At 37.2% G+C, this 27,461-nt stretch overlaps 1 protein-coding gene across 1 annotated transcript in view; it reads right to left on the minus strand.

The window, feature by feature from the left end:
• Nucleotides 1-24,899, minus strand: part of LOC149262563 (uncharacterized) — a 77,160-nt gene extending 52,261 nt beyond the window's left edge. Inside the window, exon 1 of the mRNA XM_089380596.1 lies at nt 24,189-24,899. Coding sequence (XP_089236722.1) covers nt 24,189-24,899 — 711 coding nt within the window. The remainder of the gene's footprint in view (nt 1-24,188) is intronic.
• Nucleotides 24,900-27,461: the final 2,562 nt, after the last annotated feature.

A 27,461-nucleotide genomic window follows, 5' to 3' on the forward strand; every position in this document is an offset into this window, starting at 1 on the left:
TTAAATGACATCGGATTCATCACCATGACGAACACGAAATTCTCCTTCATAGGGCTCGTTAATCTTACCAGGTTAGATTCATCCAAAGGATGGACTTACAATACAAGCATATGCTATCCCCTTCAAGCTTGCGATAAAAAATAATTGGGGTACCTGCTAGAAAAGGTGGGCGAAAATGGGAAATCTTTACCAGTTGTGTCGATAGCTTGTCACTCTTGAACATGACACTCTTCTGCTTCGTGTCGGGTTGGGATATCCCCACTTTATCATTGACCTTCCTAGGTTTGGGCTGCCACTTTTTCCTTTCCATCTAATCTCTACCATGTCATCATGACCTCCAATCCTATGGATCCAAAAGCTACCAAACTTCGGAGTCGTGTCGCTGATATGTTCAAGAGTTAATCCTTTTGCAATTTACACTCATTCTTGATTCTCTGTATCATCCATAATCATTGCATCCCTTGTCTCGTGTTGATGATGTGGGATACATCATGGCCCTCCTTTGACAAGGTCACTTCCTGTCGACTTCAGCTCATTATCCGAGAAGTTGGCCGAGAGACTCCCTTCTAGTACCTTAGAGCTTGCATGCCCTAATGGCAAGTTCTTCGCACTCGATGACAAGTTCTCATCATTGGCTTTTGATTGAGTGACTTCATGGGTGTTCGACTTCAGTTCCTTATTCACACTCCATGAATTGTGCTTCTAGTACCTTGAGAGCCGTTGTCATTATTGGTGGTTTCTCTCGCACTGGTTACTAGTTCACATCATTGACTAGTAATCAAGCAATTTTCTAGCATGTTCGACTTCAACACATCTATTCATGTGCTAGAAATTGTACTTTTATCAAGTCGTGTTGGAGCACAAGACCCTGGGCTTAGATTACATCAGTCTAGGTTGTAGGGCGATGTGACATGATCATGCTTACATACATGTCTCTTTCAGATGGATGGCTGCGACTATACCATGAGTCTGTTATATGTGATCCTTCTCATTATTGGATGGCTGCGACCATACCTTGGGTTTGATATGATCCTTCTTACTAGATGGTTGCGCCCATACCTTGGATCCATTTACATGATCTTCTTGGATGGCTGCGTCCATACCATGATTCATGTATCAGAGATTTCAGTGATGTATATGTATCTATGCTTGCTTGCAGGTTTTCCAATGGTGGTGTCTGGTTCCATGCATCTACTCGTAAATCATTTCACCCCTCACTCTTGTTCGACCTTCATGCTTTAGGGGGCATATGTTACACAACATTTTGTCACTGTCCCTGTACTCCCCATTCCTTGATCCTAGAGGACCTCTACAGTGACCCTCATATGTTTCCCTACCATGAAGAACATGTCCCTACATCCCTATTCATCTACAAAACATTTCCCTCTTACATCATTTCCCAAGAATCTTCCTTTAAACCCAGTTTTCAGGACCAATGCTAGTGGTTAGTTCTTCCCATGCGCCGATTTGTAGAGTTTAAAACCAGGATTTGCGCCAAATGGCACAAGTGAGCCATTCATCACCCGCGCTGACCCTCTTTTGGCAAGTTTTTAAAAATGGAGTCGAAGCTTCCAAGTCTAGAAGCTTCATGAACGGAAGTCTGGTAAATGGTTGAGAAAGATAGAGACGAGAGAGACTGTTTGGGCTCCTTTCCCCTATTAAAATGGAACAAACCAAAAGGGATAAGGCTTCTCCCACCATAAGAGGATCCATTTCCCCTCTATCAAAGCTATATAAACTCCTCATTTCACACCCTCAGCTAGCTAATGAAAGGGCTGAAATAATCTGCAAATCTTGAGAGCCATATTGAGAACCTTAGCCTTATAGTTTGTGTGTGAAGGGAGAATAATATTATAGTGTTTGGTTTGAAGCAAAATGAAAGAGGCCTTGAACTTCCATTGTTTTGAGGGTGAATCATGAGATTCTTATAGTGGTGTTGGAACCCGAACATGCCAAAGGGAACCTGCAACGTCAAGGCTCTGGTTGTATTTCTCTTTGAAGTTTTATTAATACAACTAATGGTTTATTTCCTATATCATGTGTAATATTACATTTGATAGCTTAAAACTCCTTGACCTTTTAAGTAGATTGAATTTGATTTTATGCTATCACGTTTGCTGTTGTTTCTTGCATGTTTGTTTCAGGTGTTTGAATGAAAAGAACGAAAGGAAGTTGAAGTAAGGAAGAAAGATCACCACTAAGCGGATTAGCGATACAAGAGGTAGGCCCTATTATTTGATTCTAATCTAAGGGAATCTACATTAGATTGTCTTGTTTGCAGCTAGACCCACTCTTAGGCTAGAGGGATCGTCTCTGTCCACAGAGAGGATTTACCTACTCCACACCATGGAAAAATAACTCCACAAACCACCCAATTTTTTCCTCCTGTAATGCGACTTCCTTATGTACTTGCTCAGCCCTATATAGGGCATCATTCTACCTATAAAAACACATAGGAAACCCTCACCAAGTCTCTCTTTCCTTCATTGTTTCTATAAGAGTATGCAACATTGTTTTGGAGGACCTAATACCCAACTCGGCCTTCAAAAAAATCCTCCCTTCTTACCTTCAATAAAAATCCTCCTTGTTTCTACCTAGAATTTCCCTCCATGACCTCAGCCTCTCGCTTGTGCAAACTATGTCCTCAAATAGTCTAGAAATAAGGCATGACCTATGTCTATTTCACCTTTGCTGGGCCCCTTCCTTCCCACAGCCAAAACAAATATTTTCATGGAGAATTCATTGCTCCCTTGATGTGTCAAAAGGCCTTCCCTGAATACTTAGTTTATACTTTTCATGTGGGTGACGTGACAACCCTAAAAGGGAACCCTAACATGTTGTCCAACTTGACTTAGTAGGCCTCTTCACCCACACTCATACTTCAAAAGTTCATATCTCAAGTTCTACAACTTGGATTTTGATGATTTTTGATGCCTCCAGTTGCTGTCAAAGTCCTCTAACACTTCCATGTGTCAAATCATTGAAATTCTATGTGGTTCCACACCCAACAACTTAGGTTTAAATCCCACAAGTTTGGTTTCTAAGCGCACAAACATATTTGTGTGCCCATTCCTCCATAACCCACTAGCCTAAGGTTTGGAGTACCTCCCAAGTTACAAATCTCAACATCTCACTTAGAGAGGAAGGTGTTATGTACTACACTAGTTTAACTCTGAAGTAGACAAATCTTCCCCTTACTAATGCCTTGATTATAATATCTACTTCTTGCTCCTCTGTAGGGATGTACTGAAGTAAAACTTTACTCCTATGAACACAATATTTTATATGGTGGCTTCAGATCTCGATGTGCTTGGAGAAATAATGAAACACTGGATTTTCAAAGAGCTTGATGCAACTCTAATTGTCACAGTGTATGATTGTGGGCTCCAACTTTTGACTGAATAACTCTACATGTAGTTTCCTCAGCCATATGGCATCACATGCTACTAGGTTGGTAGCCATGTACTCAACCTCAATTGAGCTTAGTGCCACTGATCTTTGCTTACTGATGACCCAACACTGAAGGTACAACCTGAAGTGTTCTTCCTGTCATCTAAACCCCTTGCACAATCTGCATCTGTGAAGCCCTCAAGGCTCAAATCATCAACCTTCCTATATAATAACCCATAATTTTCTGTACCCCTAAGATACCTCAACACGTGCTTGGTAGAAACCCAATGCACTCTAGTATAATGAATCATGAACTGGCTCAACTGGTTAATTGCCACAAATTTCAGGTCATGTGCTCACCATATACACTAATGACACAATAAGTTTCCTATAAAGTGTGGCATCAACTCACCTTTAGTAATGCCCACCTTCCTCCAGTTTGTGACTAGAGGTGTGGTAATGGGCCTACATTCCTAAATTTGGAACCTCTTGAGAATATCCTTCGTTTACTTTCCCTGTCCCAAGAAGATCTCCCCATCAGCCCGCCATACCTCTAGCCTAAGGAATTAGTGCATCAACACCATATACTTCAACTCAAACCCCTCTAGAAGATCTCTTTTGTAGTCATAGTTGAGCTTCTCATCCCCTGTCAGTATCAAATAATTAACATATAACACAAGAATGAGAGGCTTCCCACCAAGCACAATATAATACAAGTTAGGGTCAATGTCACTCTTGGTGAAGCCCAATATAAGAAGGTATTTGTCTATCCCGTTATACTAAGATCTCAATGTCTTCTTGAGATAATAAAGAGATTTCTTCAGCCTGCAAACATGCGTATCTTTTCTAAAGGTCTCAAACCCCTCAGGGGGCTCAACGTAAATCTCTTCCTCAACAAATAAATTAAGGAAGGAAATATTTACGTCCTTTTGGTGGATGTTACACCCCGTCTATGCTGCAATTTCCAATATCGTATTAATGGACGAGTACTAAGACACAAGTGCAAACATTCCATCATAGTTTATCCCCTTGACCTGAGAGAATCCTTTTCCACAAATATATCCTTTCACTTCTTCACACTCCCATCAGTATTGTGCTTGATATTATACACCCAATGTGAAACAACCACTGATTTACCAATTGGTCTTGTCACTATCTCCCACAAGTAATTCATCACAATGGAGGAATATTCCTCCACCATGTCATCTCGCAGTACCTACTGAGAGGATGCCTCGTTATAGTAAGAAGGCTCTGAGTCTATCGACTCAGTCATCAGTTCCATGTACCCTACGTATCTATGTGGTTGTTTACTCTATCTGAAAGTGGAGATGGGGGCTTCAAATCTCTCTTAATCCTCCCTAATCAATTGATCTTCCCACTTGTTTCGTCCTCTCCCTATACTGGGAGTCATTGGATGAGTGGATCCCACTAGCTCAACTCTCTCCTCCTGTTCCTGCACTTTCTCCTCATCTATGTGCTACTCATCCTGCCCAATAACTAGCTATGATGAAGTTTGAGAAGATGGCTGAGCCTCCTGCTCCTCTTGCTGTGCTTCTCCCTTCTCATGATCCAAAGACACCCTAAGAGCCCTTTCCTCCTCGAAATTCACATCATGCCTAATCACTATCTTTATGAGTGCTAGGATATACACATTGTACACCTTAGATATGATCTTGCTGTAGCCCATGAAAATTCACTTCTCTACCATGGGCTCCAACTTCTTTCGGTTATCAAAATTTACATGGCATTAAAAAAGAATGCCAAAAATCCAGAAGTGAGACACGCTAGGCCTCTTTCCTATGAAAACCTCCTCTAGTGTGACTCTACCTAGTACCCTATGCAAGCTCTTGTTCTGAAAAAATACTGTAGTGTTGCATGCCTCTACCTAGAGGAACATAGGAAATCCCTAGTCATGCAACATGGACTTAACCACTCCAACAATGATCCGGTTCTTGTGCTCAAACACCCCATTATATTGAGGGTTATAAGGTGTGGTGATATGTCTCTTAATAACCTCCTTGACACATAATTCCCCTTACAGAATTGAATATGTACTCCCCATTATTGTTTGACCTCAACACCTTTATATTTTTACATGTTTGGTTCTCCAACAAGGTTTTAAAATCCATGAACTTTGAGAATAACTCATCTTTCATCTTCATGAAGAATATCCAAGTCTTTCTCAAGTGGTCATCAATTAAGGTTGCATAATACATGTATCCCATTAAGGATGGAGAGGAAAATGGTCCACAAACATCCAAATGCACCAACTCCAAGATGCTCTCAACCCTATTGTATCTGTTTGGGAAGCCTGTCTTGGCATACTTTCCAAGTTTTCAACCCTTGCACACACCATGTTGGTCAACATTTCATTGTGGTAGTCCCATGGAAAGATCTTTGAGAATATTCAATGCTTCATGGTGTAAGTGACCCATATACCTATGTTAAAGCTCCACACGAACATAACTTGGCTCACTAACTCCTCTTATGGTAAAGGACACGGATGTATCAACCTGAACAATGTAGAGGTTCTTCACTCTAACTCCAATCTACTTAGCTGCTATGGATTTGAAAGGTTTGATAAACTCCTTTCCTCTGCTAAAGATAACCTCATAACCTTTTTTCTCCAAGGTTGAGACTGAAACAAGGTTTTCCTTCAAACCTGGGACATAGAGGACATCTCTAAGCTAGAGAGTAATCCCTAAATCCCTCTCAAACTTGACAGTACCCATGCCCTTAGATAGGTACCTTCCATCTTTTCCCAACTCTATGTGAAACTACATGCCATTTTCAATCAAGTGGCTCAAATACTCCTTGTTCCTGGTAATGTGACAAGATGCACCACTGTCAACATACCACACATTTCTAGCCATTGAGATTTCGATGCAAGCTATGAGAGATAACTTATCAAAGTGAGAAGTGAAATCCTCCATCTCTGTTGATGCTACCTTGTGGTCCTTATTGGACCCCTTCTTCCTTCTTGGACATTTGGTGGAGTAGTGTTGAAACTGATGGAAAGAGAAGCATTTTATCTTGTTGAGATATTTCCTCTTCTTCTTGCCTTTGGAGCTAGACTCGGCCCCTCCTACACATTTCTTTCCCTTGGGATTGAACCCTTTGCTAGCTAGAGAAAAAATTTCCTCTTCCTATTTCTTGACATGAAACCCGAATCTAGTTTTATTTCGGATATCCTCCTGGATGCAATCACTCCATAGATGCTCCAAATCTGGAAGGTTCTCTTTGCCACTCATTGTATCAGGTAAGGTTTCCCAAGAATTGGAAAACATCAACAGTCTAAAACTGACAAGGTCTCTCTCCGACATTGTCTCCCCAAATCCATCTAACTCATCCCTTGCTTGGGTGAATCTAGTGAGATATGAGACCACAAACTCAGACTTCTCCATCTTGATGTTTCTGAGTTTGTCTTTGATTACCAGTTTCTTAGCCTCACTCGAACCTTGGTACAACCTTATGATGACTACCCACATAGCTTGAGCTATCCTCTTACCAAATAGGGAAGGAATGATTTGATCCTTGACTCATTTAAGGATAATTTTTCTGGCCTTTGCGTTGAGGTTCTGCTGGTTGGGATGGTGGACTATCCATAAATTCCCAAAATCCTTACTCCTCCAGCACTACACCAATCCTCTCCCTCCAAGAACAAAAATTCGAGGCTTGATCAAGGTGGTCCTCAAATATCAACCCTAAATACACCATACTATAGTTAGATCTGCTAAAAAACCTTAGTCCAAACTGCTAGAAACCCTAGTGAAAATCCTGAACTAAATTATGCCCTTCTCTACACCTTTAACCTTCTCTTGGGATTGAAACAATGATTATGGTCTTCAATTCGAGGTAGAGCTCTGATACCATGTTAGTTTCTAAAAATCCAACAACTAATTTAATGTATTTTCAGAAGTGAAAGAGCTAGACTGAACTTTCAAAAATCTTAGATCAAATATATTGAGTTTTGCTAACTGTATAATGCAACAAAAAATAAAAAAAGAAGACAAAAGGAACTAAAATAGTCTACACAGAAATTTACTTAGGAAACCCAAACTACGGAAATCCTATAAAGGATGTGTGTTATTATTATTTATTCTTGGCTAATTGTTTTCTTAGGAAATTAAAAGAATAGGGAGAATCTTCCTTTCTTTCTCAAAAACCCCTTAATTTTTTGTTTCGCTCAAACTGGTCTCCATACAATCTACTTGGTCTATCCTCTTGCACGTGGCCCTCTCTTGTCCTGTACAATGTATGGAATCCATACAAGCATGTACTGTCCTTTTTGTGGGCTCTTTGAGCTAAAAATCAACCTCTAGTTGTATAAATCACTTGGGTGGAAAATAAGAGGCTTGTATGGCCTCTTTCTCTCTTCCTTTCTGCGCTGGTAAATGATTCCCTATTGCTGAGAAAGATGGATACAATAGTTGAGAAGAACACAAAAACAACTAATGCAAATGAAACTGCCCACCAACTACCTTATCTCTCCTTTAAGATCTTTACTTGGACCCACAAATAATTTAGAAGATAGTGGACTATGGGTCCCTCTACTATGGAATAATAAAAAACTAAAAATAAGGGACTATGGATCCCTCTGCTAAGTTTAGTGCATCTCTAAAATTGGCTGAACCCTTCGTCCTCTAACTCTATTCAACATTTCCAAGCTTGAAAAATGGCTATACTTGATATATTATTAGATTTATTGAACACTCTAATACTCTCTAATGTTGAAAACACAGTCAAAATCAACAAGGCCACTCTCACTGATATTCAAACTTGTTTACAAGATGCGCATAGGAGAAGATTGAATTTCTTTAGCTTGAAGCACAACTACAATGAGATGAATTACATCAAGGAATCAACATTCTAAACTAGTTCTTGTTTAAAACAATTCTTTGTTTGCGTTTCATTCCCATCAATAACTAGTACTTGATCAAATCAATGAGGCCATTTCAGGATAGATTTACATAAAGATGTATAAGTTTAATTTTCACTTCCCAAGAACATCATTAGACATTAGGAAGAATTTTTCAGCAACAAGAATAGAACCAATCTTATATATGAAAAGGAAATGTCCTTTCACATTCCATACTACTCCAAATCAATCGAGTTTCAAAGTGCTTGGTTCCTTCAGGACAATTCATATTTACCTGCTCCACATCCTACTCCACTTCCACTCTAGACTGTTAGATTCTAGCATTGTAATTGGGTCATCCATGTAAAATATCAATTTTTTGACCTTCACCTTTGTGATAATTTTGGTAAACATACTCATCATTCAGATAGATGTTCCGAATATAAGGCTCCTGCAAGAGAAAAAATTCATCTTGGATGGATTTATTCATGGAAATGGCATTCAACAATCAACAAGATATATCAGTCATACCATAGAGTTCATTCTTGAGTATTGACATGTCTTGCAGTGGAGATATCTTCATGTTCTTAGCTTGTATCTGACATGGGTTGGAATTGATGGTCAGCTACTATATTTAAGGATATATCAAGTGAGCCTGAGTCGTGGCCTAAACTAGAGCCAACTGCAAGAGCCTAGATCCGGAGTAAGCCATTACTAGAGTTCGAGTTGTAGCCAAAGAATGACTCATCCTCCATGATCATGATTTGGTTGATGTCCAACCTTAAACCATCACATGTAGAAGAATTCAACTTCTATAACCATCTCATCATTTTTTGGTCATTTTAAAACCATCTGGCAAGGAGAACTTCCATTTTGTAGAAGACTTCAACTTTTAGCTAGATTCAAAAATTTTCTAGGAACTATTTCGAGCCAAGTTCCATAGTTGGTGGTCAATGTTAAACCACCACTGATAGAAGATGTTGACTTCTGCTACTTCATTTGGTTTTTGGTCTTGCTTAAACCACCATTTTAGAGTGCACATCCAATCATTAGCTTCCATACACTTTTGTATTTTAAATCTCTTCTTGGACTCATATACACCCCTTTGGATTAAAGGGGGGAATTTTGGACACCTAATCCATTATGGTTGGTGTGGAGGAATTCCAATAGTCATATGATTCTAATAGACCTTGGAATTCGAATCCAACATTCACAAAAAATGTATTTAAATGTATATTTTGTGAGAAATATGTAACACATGATAAATCTAAATCTTCTTTATTACTTTTGTGTGTGTTCAAGAACATCCACTACTATTCCTGTTGGGTATCTCCCTAGGTACCCCATATTACCCCCCTTAGTACACTACATTCCAACCCTCTTAGAAAAGTGTTTTCCTCAATGTTTGTTATGAAGAAGTACAACCTCTATATACCAGGGTCCCATGGATGAGTGTGGAATGTAATACTGAAATAGGCTAAAGAACTAAGTTCCCTTGTATATGTGCTAGCCACCATGTTGAAGTAGTCCAACAATTTCCACTTTAAACCTGGGTCTAATGTACAAGTGTTGATGTTTGATTCCATCTGAAGCTACTTGATCTCAATAGTGCTAAAATTGGTGCTCCAAATGCTTTCCATTGTTATGTGGATTCAAATGTATAGATCCATCCATATCTAAGAAATCATCAACATAAGACTACAATGGGGGAATAAGTGTGTTGAAAAATTGTAGCCATGACCAATTTTTTTCAACTCCCATGATGTTATCTACATTATATGGAGTATACTCATCAAATAGAATATGAAAGTAGTTATCCCAAAAAATGAAAATATCCAGGTACCAATTAATACAGGAATCCTCAAGATCATACTAAGCATATTGTTCTTGCTTATATTCTTCCTTAATGTCAATGTATGTGGGTCCAAGAAGTCTATGTGTCTCTTTACATTTAGCTATTGTTTCTTGTAACGTTTTGATTCCCTGAGACCAATCTCGAGGATATTTTTTTTAATGACCTTAGCATATCCACATCCATGTGGGATAGAGGGTGAACTTGCAATAAATATAGCGTACTCAATATTCATTGAAAGTACTACTATAGGGAAAGACTTGCAATGACTATAACATACTCAATATTCATTGAAAGTACAACATATAATACATTAAATGAATTGTAATTTTTTTTAATCCAATGGTGCTAGTTTGATGGCAATTGGAGGCTCCTATCAAATGTTATGGGCTCTATGGTCCATATGGATGTAACAAAAACTGTTTTTAAATAAATGATATATTGACTTCTTGAACTTCGACTAAGGCTACTTTTTATTTTTATTTTTTTTGATTTTTGAAATAGGGTGATTTTCAATGAGGAATTCATATTTGTATCTTATTTTTGCAAATTCATCGAAAACAAATATAATAATTTATTTAAATGTTTCATCCCTCATTTTTTCCCTTGTAAAAGACTACAAAATAATTTTTTCTCCTCTTTGGTCGAGGAAATGGATTTGATACCTAATGTTAAGTACCCAAGATGTGAATATAAAGTCATACACAAAATATCCAAGAATACAATAAGATTTCTCCACATTTTATTAGTATGAAAACCCTTAAGTTAGGGACACACATTACACTAATCCTTTTATGGGAGTAATCCACTCATTCTCACTTGCCTCTTTGAGGGGGGCAACCTCTTAATGAACTAAGCTCAATTATAGTATTCTTCCACGCATATCACATAAGTAGTTCTCCATCTCTATAATTGTCAAGAGAACTCTAATCATAAGAGACTCATAACTACCTAGTGGACCTTCTTTAATGAGGCCCCATTACATTTATTCACTACTAACTACCATAGTGGGCCTTAATAATATATTGGACCTAGTCCACCTTATATTGAATGTACTCCACTATTATTATTTCCCTTGGGTATTGTAGGCTCTAACTTAGATAGTTAATTACTGAAAAAGATTCTCAATAAAAGGAAAATGATGGAATGACAAACACACGCATTAATAAAGATATTTTATTGTGGAAACCCAAAAGAAGTAGGATCAACAAGATTTTAATATATATATATTCTTTTGTACAATATTAAACTACAATATATATCTTGCAACATCCATGAACCATAAATCCATTTTCCTTGGAATATAATGCAATTGTAGTTCCTTATTCGAAACTACAAAACCATGGGAAAAAAGTATCATGCACCAAAAAACCTCTTTTAGCAAAAGCAATGTGTCAAAAACCACAAAAAATGGCCCAAAAAACTTTCCAAAAATATAGTCATGAAAAAAATATATCACATACCCAACATTCTCCCACTTGTTTTCTTTGCACATAGGGGGCTGCAGGAGTACATGATCCACAATCTAAGGAAATAATGCCCAATTTTTCTCTACACCAAGATAACTTCAGAGTGTTCATAGATTTTGTTATTAAATCCACAACATTATTCTAAGTGTCCACTTTTCAAGGTGAACACCTTGTATGCTTTGTCTTCAAATGATACACTCGGTTCTTTGCTAAGAAGATTTCCCTCTCATTGTTATAATCCATCCTTACAACTTGTTGTAACAACCCAATACCTAAACACAATATCTGTAACCATACTGCTTCGTTGTTTGCGTGAGTGGATACCATGTATTCAACTTCCATAGTTGAGAGTGCCACTACTTATTTCTTTTTTCCTATCCAACCGATTTCTCCTCCAAACAAGTTAAACACATACCCACTTGTATATCTTTTGTGATCCATATCTCTAGCCCAATTTGCAACAACAAAGCCATGTATATCCAACACTCTATCGAATCCCAATTCTTCTTGGTAGCACAATCCATAGTTAGTAGTGCCACACAAATACTAAAAGCCATATTTATTGTTTTTAAATGCTCATTTCCTAGTTTTGACATATAATTTCTCAACAATCCCACTGAATATGTAATGTATGGTTTATTAAAGACAATTTCATACATCAAGCTTCCAAATGCACTAGCATATGGAACATAGGAAATATCCTCTTCCTTTTCTTGTGGCTTGAGACAATAATATGCAGAGAATTTCCCACCTACAAGTATAAGTGCCTTTACTAATTTACATTATTTCATATTAAACCTCTGCATTATTGTCTCTACATACTTTATTTTACTTAACTTGAGTTTCAAGTTTTCTTTATCTCTTTTAAAATTTCCATGCCCAAGATAAGATTTTCAGCACGGAGATCATGTCAAGTTTAAAGGACAACCGGGTTTTCACTTCCTATATGATTTCCCTGTTATTTCTAGTCAGTGACACATCATCCACATACAATACCAAATATATGACATGATCACCAATTAATTTGAAATATACACAATGATTTACTTCGCTCGTTGTGAAGCCAAGCCTTAGTATATAAATATCAATATTTTGATACCACATTCTTGGCCATTGCTTTAACCCATACAGGGAATTTTTCAACTTGCATACTAGCACTTTATTTCCTTTCAAAGAAAATCCTTTTGGGTGCTTCATGTACATTTCTTCCTCTAGATCCCTATGTAGGAATGTTGTCTTCATGTCTATCCATTTTACTTCAAGATAAAAAGCATAACAACAAATATAAGAAATCTCATAGAAGTTAACTTGACAACAAGAGAAAAAATATCACCAAAATCAATTTCCTCTACATGGAATAACCCTTTGCTACTAACCAAGATTTTTATTTTTCCACTCTTCCTTTTGCATTAGGCCTTTTCGTAGACAACCATTTGTTGTCAATGGGCTTTCTTCTAGCTAACAAATTCACTAGGTCCCAAGCTTAATTCTTGTCCAAGGATGCCAATTCTTGAACTATGTTTCTTTTTTTGGCCATAGTTTTCATAATTTTAATCCACTACCTCCCTAATGGTTCTAGGATCATCATTAGTAAGAAACAAAGTAAAATTTGAACAAAAATTAGTAAGAAATAGAGCAAAATTTGAAAAAAATAAGGTGGAGTATACCTTTATGGCTTCCTTCTTTCCCAAACAATCTCCTCGGTGCTATAGTTTGTGGTTCTTCTTCTGATTCTTGTTCTTCTATAGAGTCTAGTTCATCATCCTTCAATTCAAACTCTATCTTTTTATGTTCTTTCTTGCCTGGTAGGATTTACTGTTTGGCGACATATTTTACTTCTCGAATATACACAACCTTCTTATTTATGGGTTCTAAAGGTTATAACCTTTTAGACCATCTTAATATCCAATAAAGATACACTTTTTGAATTTTTTAATCCAAATTGCTCATATTCTTCTTTGGAACATGTATATAATACGTACCCCAACCAATTACCCTAGGATGTTTAAGATACGTTTTCTTACCAATCCATACCTCAAGTGGAGTCTAGTCATTCAACACTAATGAGGGTTATCTATACCAAATAACACACAATTTCCACTACCTTTGCCAATAATTTTTATCATAACTCGACACCATTGAACATGCTTCTTTCTTTCTCCATCAATGTTCTATTCATCCTTTCTACAACTCCATTCTATTGAGGTTTGTATGAAATAGTATTCCACCTTGCTATACCACACTTTATACATAATTTTTTGAATTCATTCCCATAGAATTATTTGAATTTGTTCCCATAGAATTCTTTGAATTTGTTCCCATAGAAATGTCCACCATTATCTATCCTTAATTCCTTAATTTTCTTCTTTTTTCTAGTTTTCCACAAGAGCCTTAAACTCTTTTAAATTGTCAAAGGCTTTAGATTTATTCATGAGGAAATAAACCCATGCATTCCTCAAGAAGTCATTTATAAAAGAGACATAGTACCTAGAGCTACCGAGTGATGGAACCAACACAAGTCCAAACACATCACTATGCACCACCAATAATATTCCCTCCAACTTTGTAGAACCAAAGGTGAATCTTTCTTGATTTTTCTTCCCATATAAACAATGTTCACAAAAAATCAAAATCAAGAGAGCAATTAGACATACATTCTACCATACCATTATTGTATAGTACTCGAAGGCCTTCTCTTGGATATGTCCTAGTCTTTGATGCCATAACATAATATTCTATCCAAAAGTTGTAGAAGTTTATCCTTCCTTTGTGCTACTCTTAAGAAAAACATAATTGTTGCACTCATCACTAGCGATGCTTCCCAAAATATTATACAGAGTTAAAATTCAAACTCCCCTCAACAATACCATTGCTTCTCGCACCATCTTAAGAGTATCCTTTTCAAAAATCATTTTTACACTTACATCGCTCATCTTGCTTACAAAAATAAAATTTATGACTAATCCTAAGATGTGCAGAACACTAGCGAGTGTTCTAATCCTTTTACCCATTGAGCTTCAACTTGATTTTTCTTTGTCTTATGATTCTGGTTGTTAAGTCATCTCCTAAGAAAATATCATCATCATCAAATCTTTCACACTCACAAAACCAATCCCTGTGAGTGATCATGTGAAAGGATGTGCATGAGTTAACCAAGAATGCCTCATGATCTATGTTTGTACTTGAAGAAGTCAAGTACACAACCCTTCCTTCATTTGAGAAGGTTTTTGTTTCTGTAGAAGGAGAATATTTATATTTCTTTCATTTCTCAGGAATTTTAGACTATAATCTTTCTTGTAATGCCCTTATTTTCCACATCCCCAACACACCTTTCCAAACTTTCTTGGAGATTTAGATATTCCTCTAGATTTAGATTTACCACTCAAGGACTTATTTTTATTTTTATTCAGGGAGTGTCCTCTTACATATAGACATCTCTATTTTGTATTTCCACGCTTTTATGTCCCATCTCCTTCGATAAAAAGGACATGACTATTTCATTGAATTTTAAAGTAGTTGAACTACTACCTATGGAAACAACCAAACTATCCCACGAGTGTGGTAGAGAACATAACAAATTGAAGCACTTATCTTCATCCAAAATATTAATATCAAAATATAATAGCTAACTTTCCATAGTATTGAAGACATTCAAATGCTCTATTCGAAAGTCTCCATACTTTATCCTCAGATTATACAACATCTTCTGCATGAAAAATTTGTTCACTAGGGACTTAAATTGATATAAATCCCCTAACTTGTTCCACAAAGCTTTTGTTGTAGCTTCCCTTGAAACATTTAATAATACTAAATCTACAAGACACAATCCTATTGTGCACCTTACCTTTTGATCCAACTTGGTCTAGTCTTCTATTGACATACCCATTGGTGCAATACCCAAATCCACTTATGATCCACTAATCATTGTCCACCAATACATCTTCCATATTGAGCTTCCACAACTCAAAACTTTTCCCATTGAATGTTTTGATTTCTATTTTGAAATTCTCTCCATTTCCTTATCACCAAAAGAATAAATTTCACAGATATCCCATTGTAATAGGGTCCACCACAAACCCAAGTCCAACCCCTTAAGCAAAAAGACATCCCCTTGAAGCTAAAATTTCTTTTATACTAAATGTAGGATCTAACCCTCTACAATTAATAATATATCTATATATATATATATATATTTTAAACAAGGTCGATTACTTTTGTATTATAAAAAAGAAAGGAGCTAAGTCCTATTACATTCTGGGAACAACTGGTCTTCAGTAGAGGTACAAAATGGGAGCGCAGTCCCTACCTCTGCCTTTGAGACCTTGATTCTGAAATTCTGGAAATTTATGAAAACATATTGTCTAACAAACTGCCCAAGCAACAAACAATATTTACAAAGCATAGATAGATGATTGCATGATGTTCACCAAAATTGGTTCACTGATTCTTCTGGCTGCTATCCTCTTTTCTTGCTGTATCTTGAAGAAGTCTCTCCTTGCTGGCTTTGATTTAATGAGTTGATGTAATCCACGACGTCCTCCAAGTGTTTGCACTTATCCTTTAGCTCTTCAATTTCTGCTCTTTGCTTATCTATTTCACTTTGCTTATGAACATTTATGATCTTCATCTCAGATCACAGATCTTTAAGCATTTGGATGAAGCAACCTATCATAAATCTATTTGTCCGACACATCGGACAACTCTCATTTTTTTCAACTTTTTTCAAGGGGATTACAAGACATATTTTCTTTCTGGTTTGGTCTTTCAGCAAGATTGTTTTGCCTGGAGTAGATCCTGTATGCTTGATTTGATGACTTCTTTTATTGCTACTTCTTTTGCCTTCTGTCTGACCTCTTTGCGCTATCTTCTTGAATTTTTTGTTGATCTTGTAATGCTGCTTATGATGCAACTCCCACTTACAGTTACCGAGTTGATTGATGGTCTGATTATAAGAAATTTGAGGAAGAAAACTAGTGGACTCAGGAGCTAAGGGTTGAGAATTGATTTTGGAGGTGTTGCGAGAGTATATGGAATCGAAAGAAGTCAGAGAGTGGCTCAGATGGTGTCCATGGGGCTGGTTATCAAGCAACAAAGTAGCGCTAAAAGAATTATCAGTCCTAGTGCTGTGAGGAAGATAAAACTGAAAATGACAACAGAGATATATAACAATGCTTTTACCTTGAGAAATTAGATGGGAGAGGATTTTTCTCTCTGTATCTGTGAACAAGATTTTGAGACTGTGGAAGATATAAGGTTGGAGAGGATTAAAGAGGGTCGAAATGTGGCTCAGGATGAGTCTACGAGGCCAGTTATCGTGCAACAAATACACACTAACACTTTTATCAGTCCTTAAACCGAAAATAAGAGAATGTTGTAAGCAACAACTGAGAAATGTGGCGATGCTGTTACCTTGATTCTGAGTCTGTCTATTATTGTTTTTACCCAGCTTGCAGTCAGCTCTTGAGGCTCCTACTGTAACACTTCATTGACCTCTGTTTTTCTTGAACTCGTGATACTCTCTGCTTCTGCACTCTTTTCTCTTATCTCTTTTGTTTCCAACAATGACACTCTCTCGCACTTTCCCAAGTGCTGTGTTTTCCTTTGCTGATGCTTCAATTTATAGCTGTTTGTGCCATGCGTTAACCTGTTACTGTGGGTTTCCTTCATAATTCCCCCCCCATACCAGCACAGATGTCCACTTCCCAATTCAGATGGCAATCACTATTTTCTCTGGTATGATCGTGCTCGATATGACCTTTTCCTACTTCATTCAGCTCACGAGGACGATTACTGGCATGATTCGGATCACGATGAGTCCTTTTGGAGATTATTTGGATCCTCATCTTTGAAAGGGGAGAATAATACTTGATTGTATGCCCTGACAGATGTAAGGGAATCTCCTGCTCGTTGATGTTATCTTCCTTTCCTCTTCTTGATGATTTGATGCTATTTGTCATTCTTTGGATTTCGAACCAGTCCTCCAAGGAGAACACTTTATGGGATGTTTTCTTCATAGATTTTGTCATTTTCTTTCACAAATCCAGCTTGTCTATCCACTGCCTTGTTGGCTAATAAGTCTGCATCTTTGTTTTGAGTTCTTAAGACATGCTTATACATTATTTTCCCCATGTTTTTTGTGTTTGATATGATTCTCTGTCTTATTTTGTTTAAGGCTACACTTTTGAATTCCTTCTCTGCTTCCATCGTTGCTATAATGATTGCTGAGTCCCCAATTAATATTGGGTCTTTTATCTCTTTTTTTGTAAAATCTTAGTGCCAATCCACAAACTGTATGCCTCTGCCCTGTTGTTAGTCATCTTCCCTAGACCCCATTCATAAGTTATTATTTTCTTGCCATTCGGATCTAGGATTAGGCCGCCTGCCCCTGCTCTGCCTGGATTATTCTTTGAGGCTCCATCAAAAAATAATATGTATTTTTTCTGTTCTTTAATCCACTCTGCCATTTCCTTGTCATCCAAACGAAGCTTCCACTCTCTGATTTTTGCCTTGCCTTTATTTTTTTTTGTAAGCTCCAGAATTGTCTTCAATTAGAGCTTTGCTGTACCATTCCCTTTCTTCTTGCTGCAGGCTATTCGGATCGATTCTTCCTGCTCCATTTATACTTATTATTTCTGAAACTTGTCCCCAAGTCTTCGATATAATAATCCCTGTATTTGGCTTTTGTCCCTTAAAGATGCACTTGTTTCTGGCTAGCCATAGTTGCCAGCAAAGAATAGAGGGCAAACATTTCCAAATTCTATTTATCACTGCTTTTTTCTTCTTGGTATAGGGGTAGCTTTGAGCCCAATTTTTGTGGAGAATTGACAGCTGCACTGTTGTGTCTATGCTTAGCTCTAATGGGCTGATTAACTGCTTCCAACATTCTCTTGCCATAGTGCAATTCATAAATAGGTGCTGAATGTTTTCCTCATCCCTTTGGCACATGACACATTTTGAGGGTCCTTGGAAGCCTTTCTTTTTTAAGTTTTCCACAGTAAAGATTTTGCCTTTCAGCAGTGACCAAGTAAAGAATTTAATTTTAGGCAAACATTCATTTTTCCATACTACTGTCTGTTATAGCCTAAATCTACCTCAGGCTGAAGGAAGGCAAGTCTAGGGTAACATCAAACCATGCTTAACCTGGTAGCTAGCCCTACCAGGTCGGGAGAGGGCTTTCTCCTTGTCAATATTAGGAAAATATGACAAATAATGCAAGAGATGACTGATGTAAATACTAATTTTAGGCTAGGTATATGCTCAAAGGAGTTTGATTGATTTTTAAATGGTTGTTTGCTGGATTAGATGAGGAACGCAGTTTTGGGTTCGGGAAATGAACTCAGATTTGCAGAGGTTTCTGTGGGGCGAGGTAGGCAAGTGTTTTAGAACTTTGAATTAGGTGTAATGATAAGTCTAAAGACTGGTGAGGAGTTGGAGAGGGCATGCAAGTGTCATGAGTCCTCTTCAAACAGCAGAAAACATGTAAAACTAAATAAACCCCAAGGCAAAGCATTGAAACATCAATGAATTCCACCTTTAACACTCGTTTCATTTAGTTATGCAGAAAAAGAGAGAGATGACGGCACATATAAACATATGATAAACTAAATAACAGAGGAGAAAACAATACTAATTCACCTTGCCACAAGAATCCCACAAAATGCTGCAAAACCCTGGTTTATTTCCTTGCCAAACTGCAGAAGTGATGTACAATAGTGCTCAATGCATCCACAAAAGTCCAACCTTGAAAAATGACTAAGAAATTATAAGATATAGGCATCAAACCACCTATGCTAGCCATCAGGGGTCGAATCCATGAGTCAAGGAGCTGTTTCAATAAGATCTAAACTAGGAACTGAAAAATAGGCAGTGGAACAACTTGCCTCTAAAACTATGGAAACTGATTCATTCAGCTCAAAACCACCTAAAACTGATGTATCTACCTTCTTAAGTCAATTTTCATCATTTTTACATCATATTACATCGATTTACATCATATTACATCATGAATTTGACCATGAGAGAAGAAAAAGTCAAACTGGTAGAAAACTAGGCGAAATTCTGAGTTTTTGAGAAAAATTGGCAAAATTTTGCCTGATGCACAACGCATTGCCGCTGATGCACAACGCCAGGTGAGTTTAGGTTAAAAAATAGGGTTTTTGACCTTCTTTTCTCCAAATCGTGATTTTTTGCTCTCCAATGGTCTTTTGCATAATGAAATGATGAATGGCACTCCTTTGACTTTATATATGGATGGCTTTTAATTTTTCACTTATTCAAACCCACTTTTCTAATGTCTAAGTCACTTTTGGTCATTAGCTCTGTTTTTCATTTAAATTGACTTTTCTTGGTCACTTGGTAAACTGATGCATTGATGCTTTTGCTTTTGTCTGCAGTGGCTGGAGTTGACATGGTGAATCAAGGGCAGTAGCTGGAACTTATTACATATAGAAAATGTATCAAATTACATAAAATTTGTACATAGGAAATAAAAACTCTGTTTTCACCTCAAAACAGAGTTTTGAGGTAAAAATCACTTATTGAGCATATCATTAGTGAAATTTTGATTTTGTGAACTTATAAGACCTCCTCATGTGCCTACTGACCTTTTATTAGGTTTTTGATGACCATGGTGACAAACCCTAGACCTAATGAGACCTAAAACCCTAAAAATGATTTTGGTAAGTGGAATGAAATAAAATAATAGTAAATGACCTGAACATGTGAAAACAGGCCAGTAGGTAAATTCCATGAGGGAAAATGACCATGAAACACTACCATCAGTTGATCCATGACCTAATGGAATGTAGCTGATCGGATGGGACACCTAATATGCATGCAAAAAGAGAAATTTGATCACTGATGGAGGGATGAAGATACCGACACTAACACTATCCAAAGATTCCAATTCTCTTGACTATTGTAATTTTGAAGATAGTTGTAGCCTGATTTCACTGTGTAATTTCCTCCAGATGGATCCCAAATAAACTCATCTTGGTCTTCTATCTTTGTTGGCGCTGCTCCTACTAAGAAGGTTTTCAGTTCTTCCCATTGGCTTCTCAGTCTAGAAGGGAGTGCAGCACTCTCCAATTTGTCTAGATATTTTGTTCCCATTCAGAAATAGAGTGTAAGGTGGTTAAGCTTGTCTCCTCCATCCAATCTTTTAATTCTCTTAGATTTTGCTGTTGTTTTAATGGATTTGCTCCCATTATTCTGTCCTCCCATATTGAGATTGTTTTCCCATTCCCAGGATTTTTGGAAATTTGATCTCTTATATGTGGAATGATCTTTTTAACCAATTTCCAGACCTGTGTACAAGGCCGCTCTGGAATTGTTTCAGTGAGCATTTTTGTCCTTTGACAATTTAAATATTTTCTTGTTAAAGCTTTTCCCCACCACTGTTCTTTTCCATTTATCATTCTCCAAACTAACTTGATCCCAAGTGCACTATTCATCAGTCCTGGTATCCGGATTGAAATCCCTCCTTTCTCATAGGGGAGAGTTACTTGTTCCCATCGAACAAGGCTGAATTTTTTATTTTCTTGCTTTCCTCCTTGCCAGAGAAAGCTTCTAATAATTAATTCCATTTGTTTGTGGGCACTTGCCAGAGCCATTATTATGGCATACTGATATATTGGCAAAGCTGAAAGGAGGGCCTTGATCATTATTGTTCTTCCTGCAAGATTGAGCCACATCATTCCCCAACTCTGAATTTTCCCCCTCATTTTTTCCACATGCTTATTCCAGACTTCTGCATTGACCACTTCTTTTGCTAATGGCAGTCCCAGATATATAAAATGGCTCCATTTTAATTGTACCGGTATTTCCATTATATGGGATATTCTCTGCATTATGTTTATTGAGACATTCCAGCTGTAAATTCTACATTTGCTGTTGTTTAGGAGTCCTCCTGAAACATGGAGAAAGTCATCTAGAACTTTTTTAAAGCATTTTGCAATGATGCCAGAAGCTCCCCCTATGAGGAGGGTGTCGTCGGCAAAGAGGGAGTGGTTGATCTCTTTGACTCCTCTTGAAATCCTGATGCCTGGTATTTTTTTTATTTTCCCTTTGATTTTCTAACTGTGCACTTAGTGATTCTGCCATAATGATGTAAAGGAAGGGGGAGAGAGGACAGCCTTGCCTCAATCCTCTTGAGCTTTGGAAGAAGTTGCTTGGCCTTCCATTAATCAAAGGTGCAATCCAGGGATTGGTGATGCAAGTCATAATGATGTCTATAAACTTGGAAGAGATGCTGAACTTTTGGAGGACAGCAGCAAGAAATTTATGATTCACTCTGTCAAAAGCATTGGCCATATCCAATTTGATGACCATTCCCTTTTCTTTTCTTTGTATACTACTATGTATGGCTTCTTGTACAATTATTACATTGTCAGTAATTTGTCTTCTTGGTACAAAGCCACCTTGATTTTCAGAGATGATGCATGGAAATTTTTTTTTAATCTATTTGCCAAAATTTTTGTGATGATTTTGTAGGAAGAGTTACACAAGGAGATAGGCTTGTATCTATCAAAGGAGATTGGGTTTGTCTCTTTAGGGATGAGAGCCAAGAAAGAGGCTTTTGTATTTCCCCCAACTTTATTTTTTTTGAAGACATTTTTGATCATTCTCACCAAGTCTTTCTTGATAGTTTCCCAATGGTTCCTATAGAAAGCAATTGTGAATCCATCTGGTCCTGGGGCTTTATCCGGGTGCAGACTCCACACTGCTTCTCTAATTTCCTCCTCGGTGACCTCTTTATCTAAATCTCTATTTTGCTGCTCGCTGTTTTTTTTTTTAATTTGCTGTAAAAATTCCTCGTTGTCCACCTGCTGATCCCTCGCTGAGAGGAGATTTTTGTAGTGGTTGTGAGCTACCTTTTTAATTTCTTCTACTCCTCTTATTTCTTGCCCCTCTACTTGTATTTTTTCAATTTGATTTCCAGCTCTCCTTATTTTCATATTATTATGAAAAAAAGTGGTATTTTTATCCCCCGCTTTCAGCCATAAACATCTTGACTTCTGCCTGCTCTCTTCTTCCTCTTGCCGATTCTGCTTGTATAAGTCCAAAAAAATCTCTTTTTCTTGTGCATAATCTTGCTCACTCTCTTGTTTGTTTTCTTTTTCCTTACTAATGTTGTCCAGTTTCCCTTGAAGTTCTATTTTTTTTTCTTTTTCTTTGAGTGTATTTTCTCTTGCCCATGATTTTAAATGAAGTCTTAAATTTTTTAACTTCGTTTCCCACACATAGTGAGGAGAGCCTGTTACATTTATTTTCCAACTTTCTCTTATTTGTTTGCCGAAATCCTCTTTGTTGTCCCAAATTTTGTTGTATTTGAAAGGGAGCGGACCTTGGTTTTCCAGCCTACCCAAACTCAATACCACTGGCTTATGGTCTGAAGCTGATGCATGAATAATTTTGCTTTTCACTATGGTGAATGCTGCTGCTATTTCTTCATGAATCAGAATTCTATCTAATCTTTCCTTTATGTTATGTTTTCCTATTCTTTTATTGCTCTAGGTATACTTTCCATTACTTGGAGGAATGTCAAGTAATTTTTTTTCTTCAATGATTTCTTCTAGTGCTGCTCTTGAAGGATCATTGTAGTAGTTACCTCCCAACTTCTCATCAATATTTCTGATCAGATTTAAGTCTCCTCCCATAATTATTTTACCTCTTTGCCTTTCTGCTGCTTCTTCTTTCACTGACTTCCAGCATTGTTCTTTGTCTCTATAGTGGTTGGGGGAGTAAATGTTTATGATGCAATACTCCTCCTTTGTACTGTTATTTTTCAGATTTGTTCTTACCCAATGATTATTGGTTTTTTGGTTGACTAGCTCCCACTTCCTTTTGTTCCACATTGTGCATATTCCACCTGAGGCTCCATTAGAGTCTATAGCTATTCCTTCAAAGTCTTTTTGCTTTTGGATCATTTTTTGAAGTTCTTGCTTACTTACTTTGGTCTCTTGGATCATAAAGATGTCTGGATGCTCCTATTTTATTATATCCTTGACTGCATTGATTTTAAAGGCGGTTCCCAGACCCCTGCTATTCCAAGAGACCGTAATCATTACTTACTGTTTTTATGGTGTGTCCCTCCCTTTTCTTTGTGCTGATATTTTTCTCCACTTCCCGTCTGCTTGTCGAGGAAAGTATCCATTGGTTGTTGTGTTCCTATGGCCATTTCCTTTGCTGCTACCTCATCCCTTATTTCTTTATTGGATTTCCTACCAACTTTTCTTGGCTGTTCCCATGCTTGATTATTTTCTTTTGCTTTGTTTCTAGTTTGGATTCGATCTACTATGGGCGGAGGAGGGGATGGGCTCTGGATAGGGGAGGTGATGAGAGCTAATGCGTTGGATGGTGGAGGAGATCTTGGGGATGGAAAATCTTCTCCCAAAGGTTCAAATGGATTTGAGGAAGTTATAACTAGAAGAGCGGTATTTATTGGAGGAACTGGGGTTGCTTCATTGGTCTCTTGAGGCTGTGAGGAGTTTGTTGCATTTTGTTTATTGAGGGGCTTCTTTCTTTTTACTTGCTCCCATGTGTCTTCGTGAACTTCAACACTTTCAGCTTCTTTTTTTTTACTACATCTATTTGCGAAATGACCATATTCATGACATACCTTGCATTTGAACGGAATTTTCTCGTAGTCCAGTTGCTGAATATGAGTCCATTGATCCACCTTGATCCTAATCGCCTCAGGTAGACCTTTTCCTAGATCTACTTCCACACAAATTCTTGTGCATACATGCATGTTGTCTTTGGGTTCGCACCTGTCAATGTATTTTCCTACTGCATTCCTGATAGCTCTTAAAGAATCATCACCCCAACAATGTAGGGGTAGATGCGGCAACCTGACCCAGACCGGGACTACGCTAGGAATATCCATCTCAGGATCGAAGTCTGGCATCCATCTATTCAGGTAAAGTCCTCTCGAATCCATAAAATAGGGTCCATTTCTGAATATTAAGTCTTTGTCCTCCTTAGTTTCAAATAGGAACGTATAATATCCTCTTCCATAGAAACGTATAGCTATCTTCCCTTGTGTGTTTTCACTCCAGTTTCTTTCCACCCATTTCTGAACTGATCTTGGGGAAGGCCAGAGCCCTGTGAACTGTCCAACAAGGCCACGTTCTGCTAAGGAAATGGCAGCTTTCCTTGGGAGAGTTGGCGGTAATGAAATCTCTGGAATGTCCGCAAGTTTCTTCACAAATTTGCTGACCGATGGCCTGGTTCTTGGAGCTCCGTTTTCCGATATCAGAGTTGCAAATGCTGCTTCATTTTCATCATTCCCTTGTTGGGAGGAAGAGTCTCCCTCTACCGTGGGACGCATTGTTTGAAAGAACTTAGCAACAGGAGGCTGCCGAGTAAAGGGACTGCGTGAGGCTGCAATGGGTGAAGGAAAAGGAGCTCGCAGACATTAGAGGATCAATTGTGAGGTTCTCTGTGGAGACCATTTAGAGCCAAAGTGGGCTTAGTAGCCGATGGCTACCAAGAAAGGAAGCTGCAGGAAGCTACAGGAGGCAGCAATGGCGGCTAAGTCAGGGGCATGCGTGCGCAGCAACAGTCCATTTTTTTTAACCCTCTACAATTAATTACTACAAATAAATTCTTAATAAATAGAAAATATGCAATGAGAATTACACATATTAGTAGAGTGATTTTATCATAGAAACCTAAAACCAAGAAAACTAACTACTATATATATATATATATATATATATATATATATATCGAGAGAGAGAGAGAGAGAGAGAGAGAGAGAGAGAGAGATTCTTTTGTACAATATTGCATTGAAATATATATCCCACAATATCTACCAATGTTGATGCATTTTAAGTACAAATATAACATGAGCCGAGAGGGATCAAATTTATTCACGTGAAAATTAAATGCAAAATACAATGTGTAATTTTTCATTGTTTAAATTGTATTTTTGAATGCTATATAGAATATATATAAGACCAAATAAATGTTTTAACCATAAAAACTTATTTATGGCAAATTAAAATGGTTTTTTTATTATTAATATATTTTTAAGTATATGTCAATATTAATTTGTATTAAAATATTTTATTGATAACCTACATTCAAATTTTTTTATATACAACATTAAAATATTTTATTTTAATAATGTTTTTTCTATATATAGATATATATCAAGTTGATATCAGCATAAATTAGTTAACGTAGCTCTTCAAATAATTTATTTAAATGTTAAGGTTTAAGCATCTTACTCACACATTTTTTTTACTTCTAATTACTTTACAACATATTCATTTTGTATTATTATACTGGACATTATTTTTCTAATTACATTATAGCATATTCATTTTCTTTTATTACAGCTGACATTATTTTTCTATTCAAAGCATAATTTTTTATTTTATTTTAAATGGGCACATGTCAACTCAACGGGCTGTTAGCCTCACTCTCTTAAAAAAATCAATAATAAATCCAATTATTAAATTAAATCATGAGAATTCCTCAAACTAAGGAATCTAGCTTGGATGAGAGATTCTCTCCAACTAGCTCTCCTAAATTAGTGTGTAAGTTGAGAAATTGTCTCAACCAAGTGAGTCTAAGATAGATGCACTATCTTAAGACCACTTGCTCATGTATTTAAATGTATTATTAAATTATTTGAATAAAGAGATAATTACATGAGCATGAGAGGCCACAGGATGGATCTCTGCCTTTTTTGCCAATTTTGTTCTGTGTGTTAATTTGCTGTGCATATGGTTTTATGGTTGTGTGATTTTCCTTCATGTGGTATTAGAGCTCCAGTAATGCTGCAACAGATGTGAGGAGGAGATTCCAGTGCTACAGGCACATGGAAAACTCCATTAATTTGGTCAATTAATAATATTGTTCTTTTATCTGTACCTCTGTTGTTAATGGAATTAGCTATAAACTGATGACAGATTTGATTTGATATGAGCATCCACTAACCTTGACATCTGCGCCCATTATTAAATTGTCGACCAATCTACAGAGATTAAAATATGATATTTGCAACGTTAATTGTCTGTAATTGATAGTAATCCATTACAGAGCTTTGCGTGGAATCTTGTGTTGTGTTAGAGGAGGATTTCTGAGCATGTATCCCTCACCGAAGGGCTCAGGCGGATGAAAGAGATATGAGATTTAATGTTTTGTACATAGAGTAGCAGTGTGTTTGTTTTATGTTCTGTATGACTGCGTGTGGAAAGAATTTCTATGCGAGTATCAAAATTTTTCGTCTCTTCTTTGTCCCTTTCATCGCCCAAAATGAATGTTCATTCAAGCATCACAACTCTGCGCATGAGGCCTATCGAGAGAGAAGATCTTCAATGAAGCAGAATAGAAACGGTTGACATGTGGCTATGAATACCGGCCCGTAGAGGCTTCATCTTCTTTTCGGTCTTCTGCTCACATGTGGGCTTGTGGGGTTTGTCTTCTTATTTCCAACCTCAGAATCGAGGACGCTTGCTGTAATCATAGACAGGTGCAGCTATAGCTTGTCCTTGGGCCGCTGGTTGGAATGTAGCTGCTATACCGACAGGTTGTCAAATCTGTGTTTGTTGTGATGGTTTGAGAGCTGTAGCAAAATGGAGTCGATTTCTAGTGTCCAACGCGTTGGAGAGAAGTTGATCTAATTCATAGACAAAGAGAAGTATCGCAACATGCTTTTGAATTTCTGAAAATTTAGTTGGATTCATTTTCTAGATTCATGATCCGTTGAAGGCTGAAGGTGATCAATTATTTTCTTTCTGTTGAAAGCTTTCCAGTGGGGTTTACGCAGGCACCAATGCTTCTGGAAATTTATTGCAAGGATTTAACGCGTTTCCATGTTAAGGTTATGTTGGGCAGAGACAAAGCTGTTTCGTCTGATTTTCCAAGGATTGAAAACATT

The sequence above is a fragment of the Pinus tabuliformis genome, chromosome 6 (genome assembly GCF_031772625.1).
Source record: "Pinus tabuliformis cultivar Carrire ecotype Pingquan chromosome 6, CPIR1, whole genome shotgun sequence".
NCBI lineage: Eukaryota > Viridiplantae > Streptophyta > Pinopsida > Pinales > Pinaceae > Pinus > Pinus tabuliformis.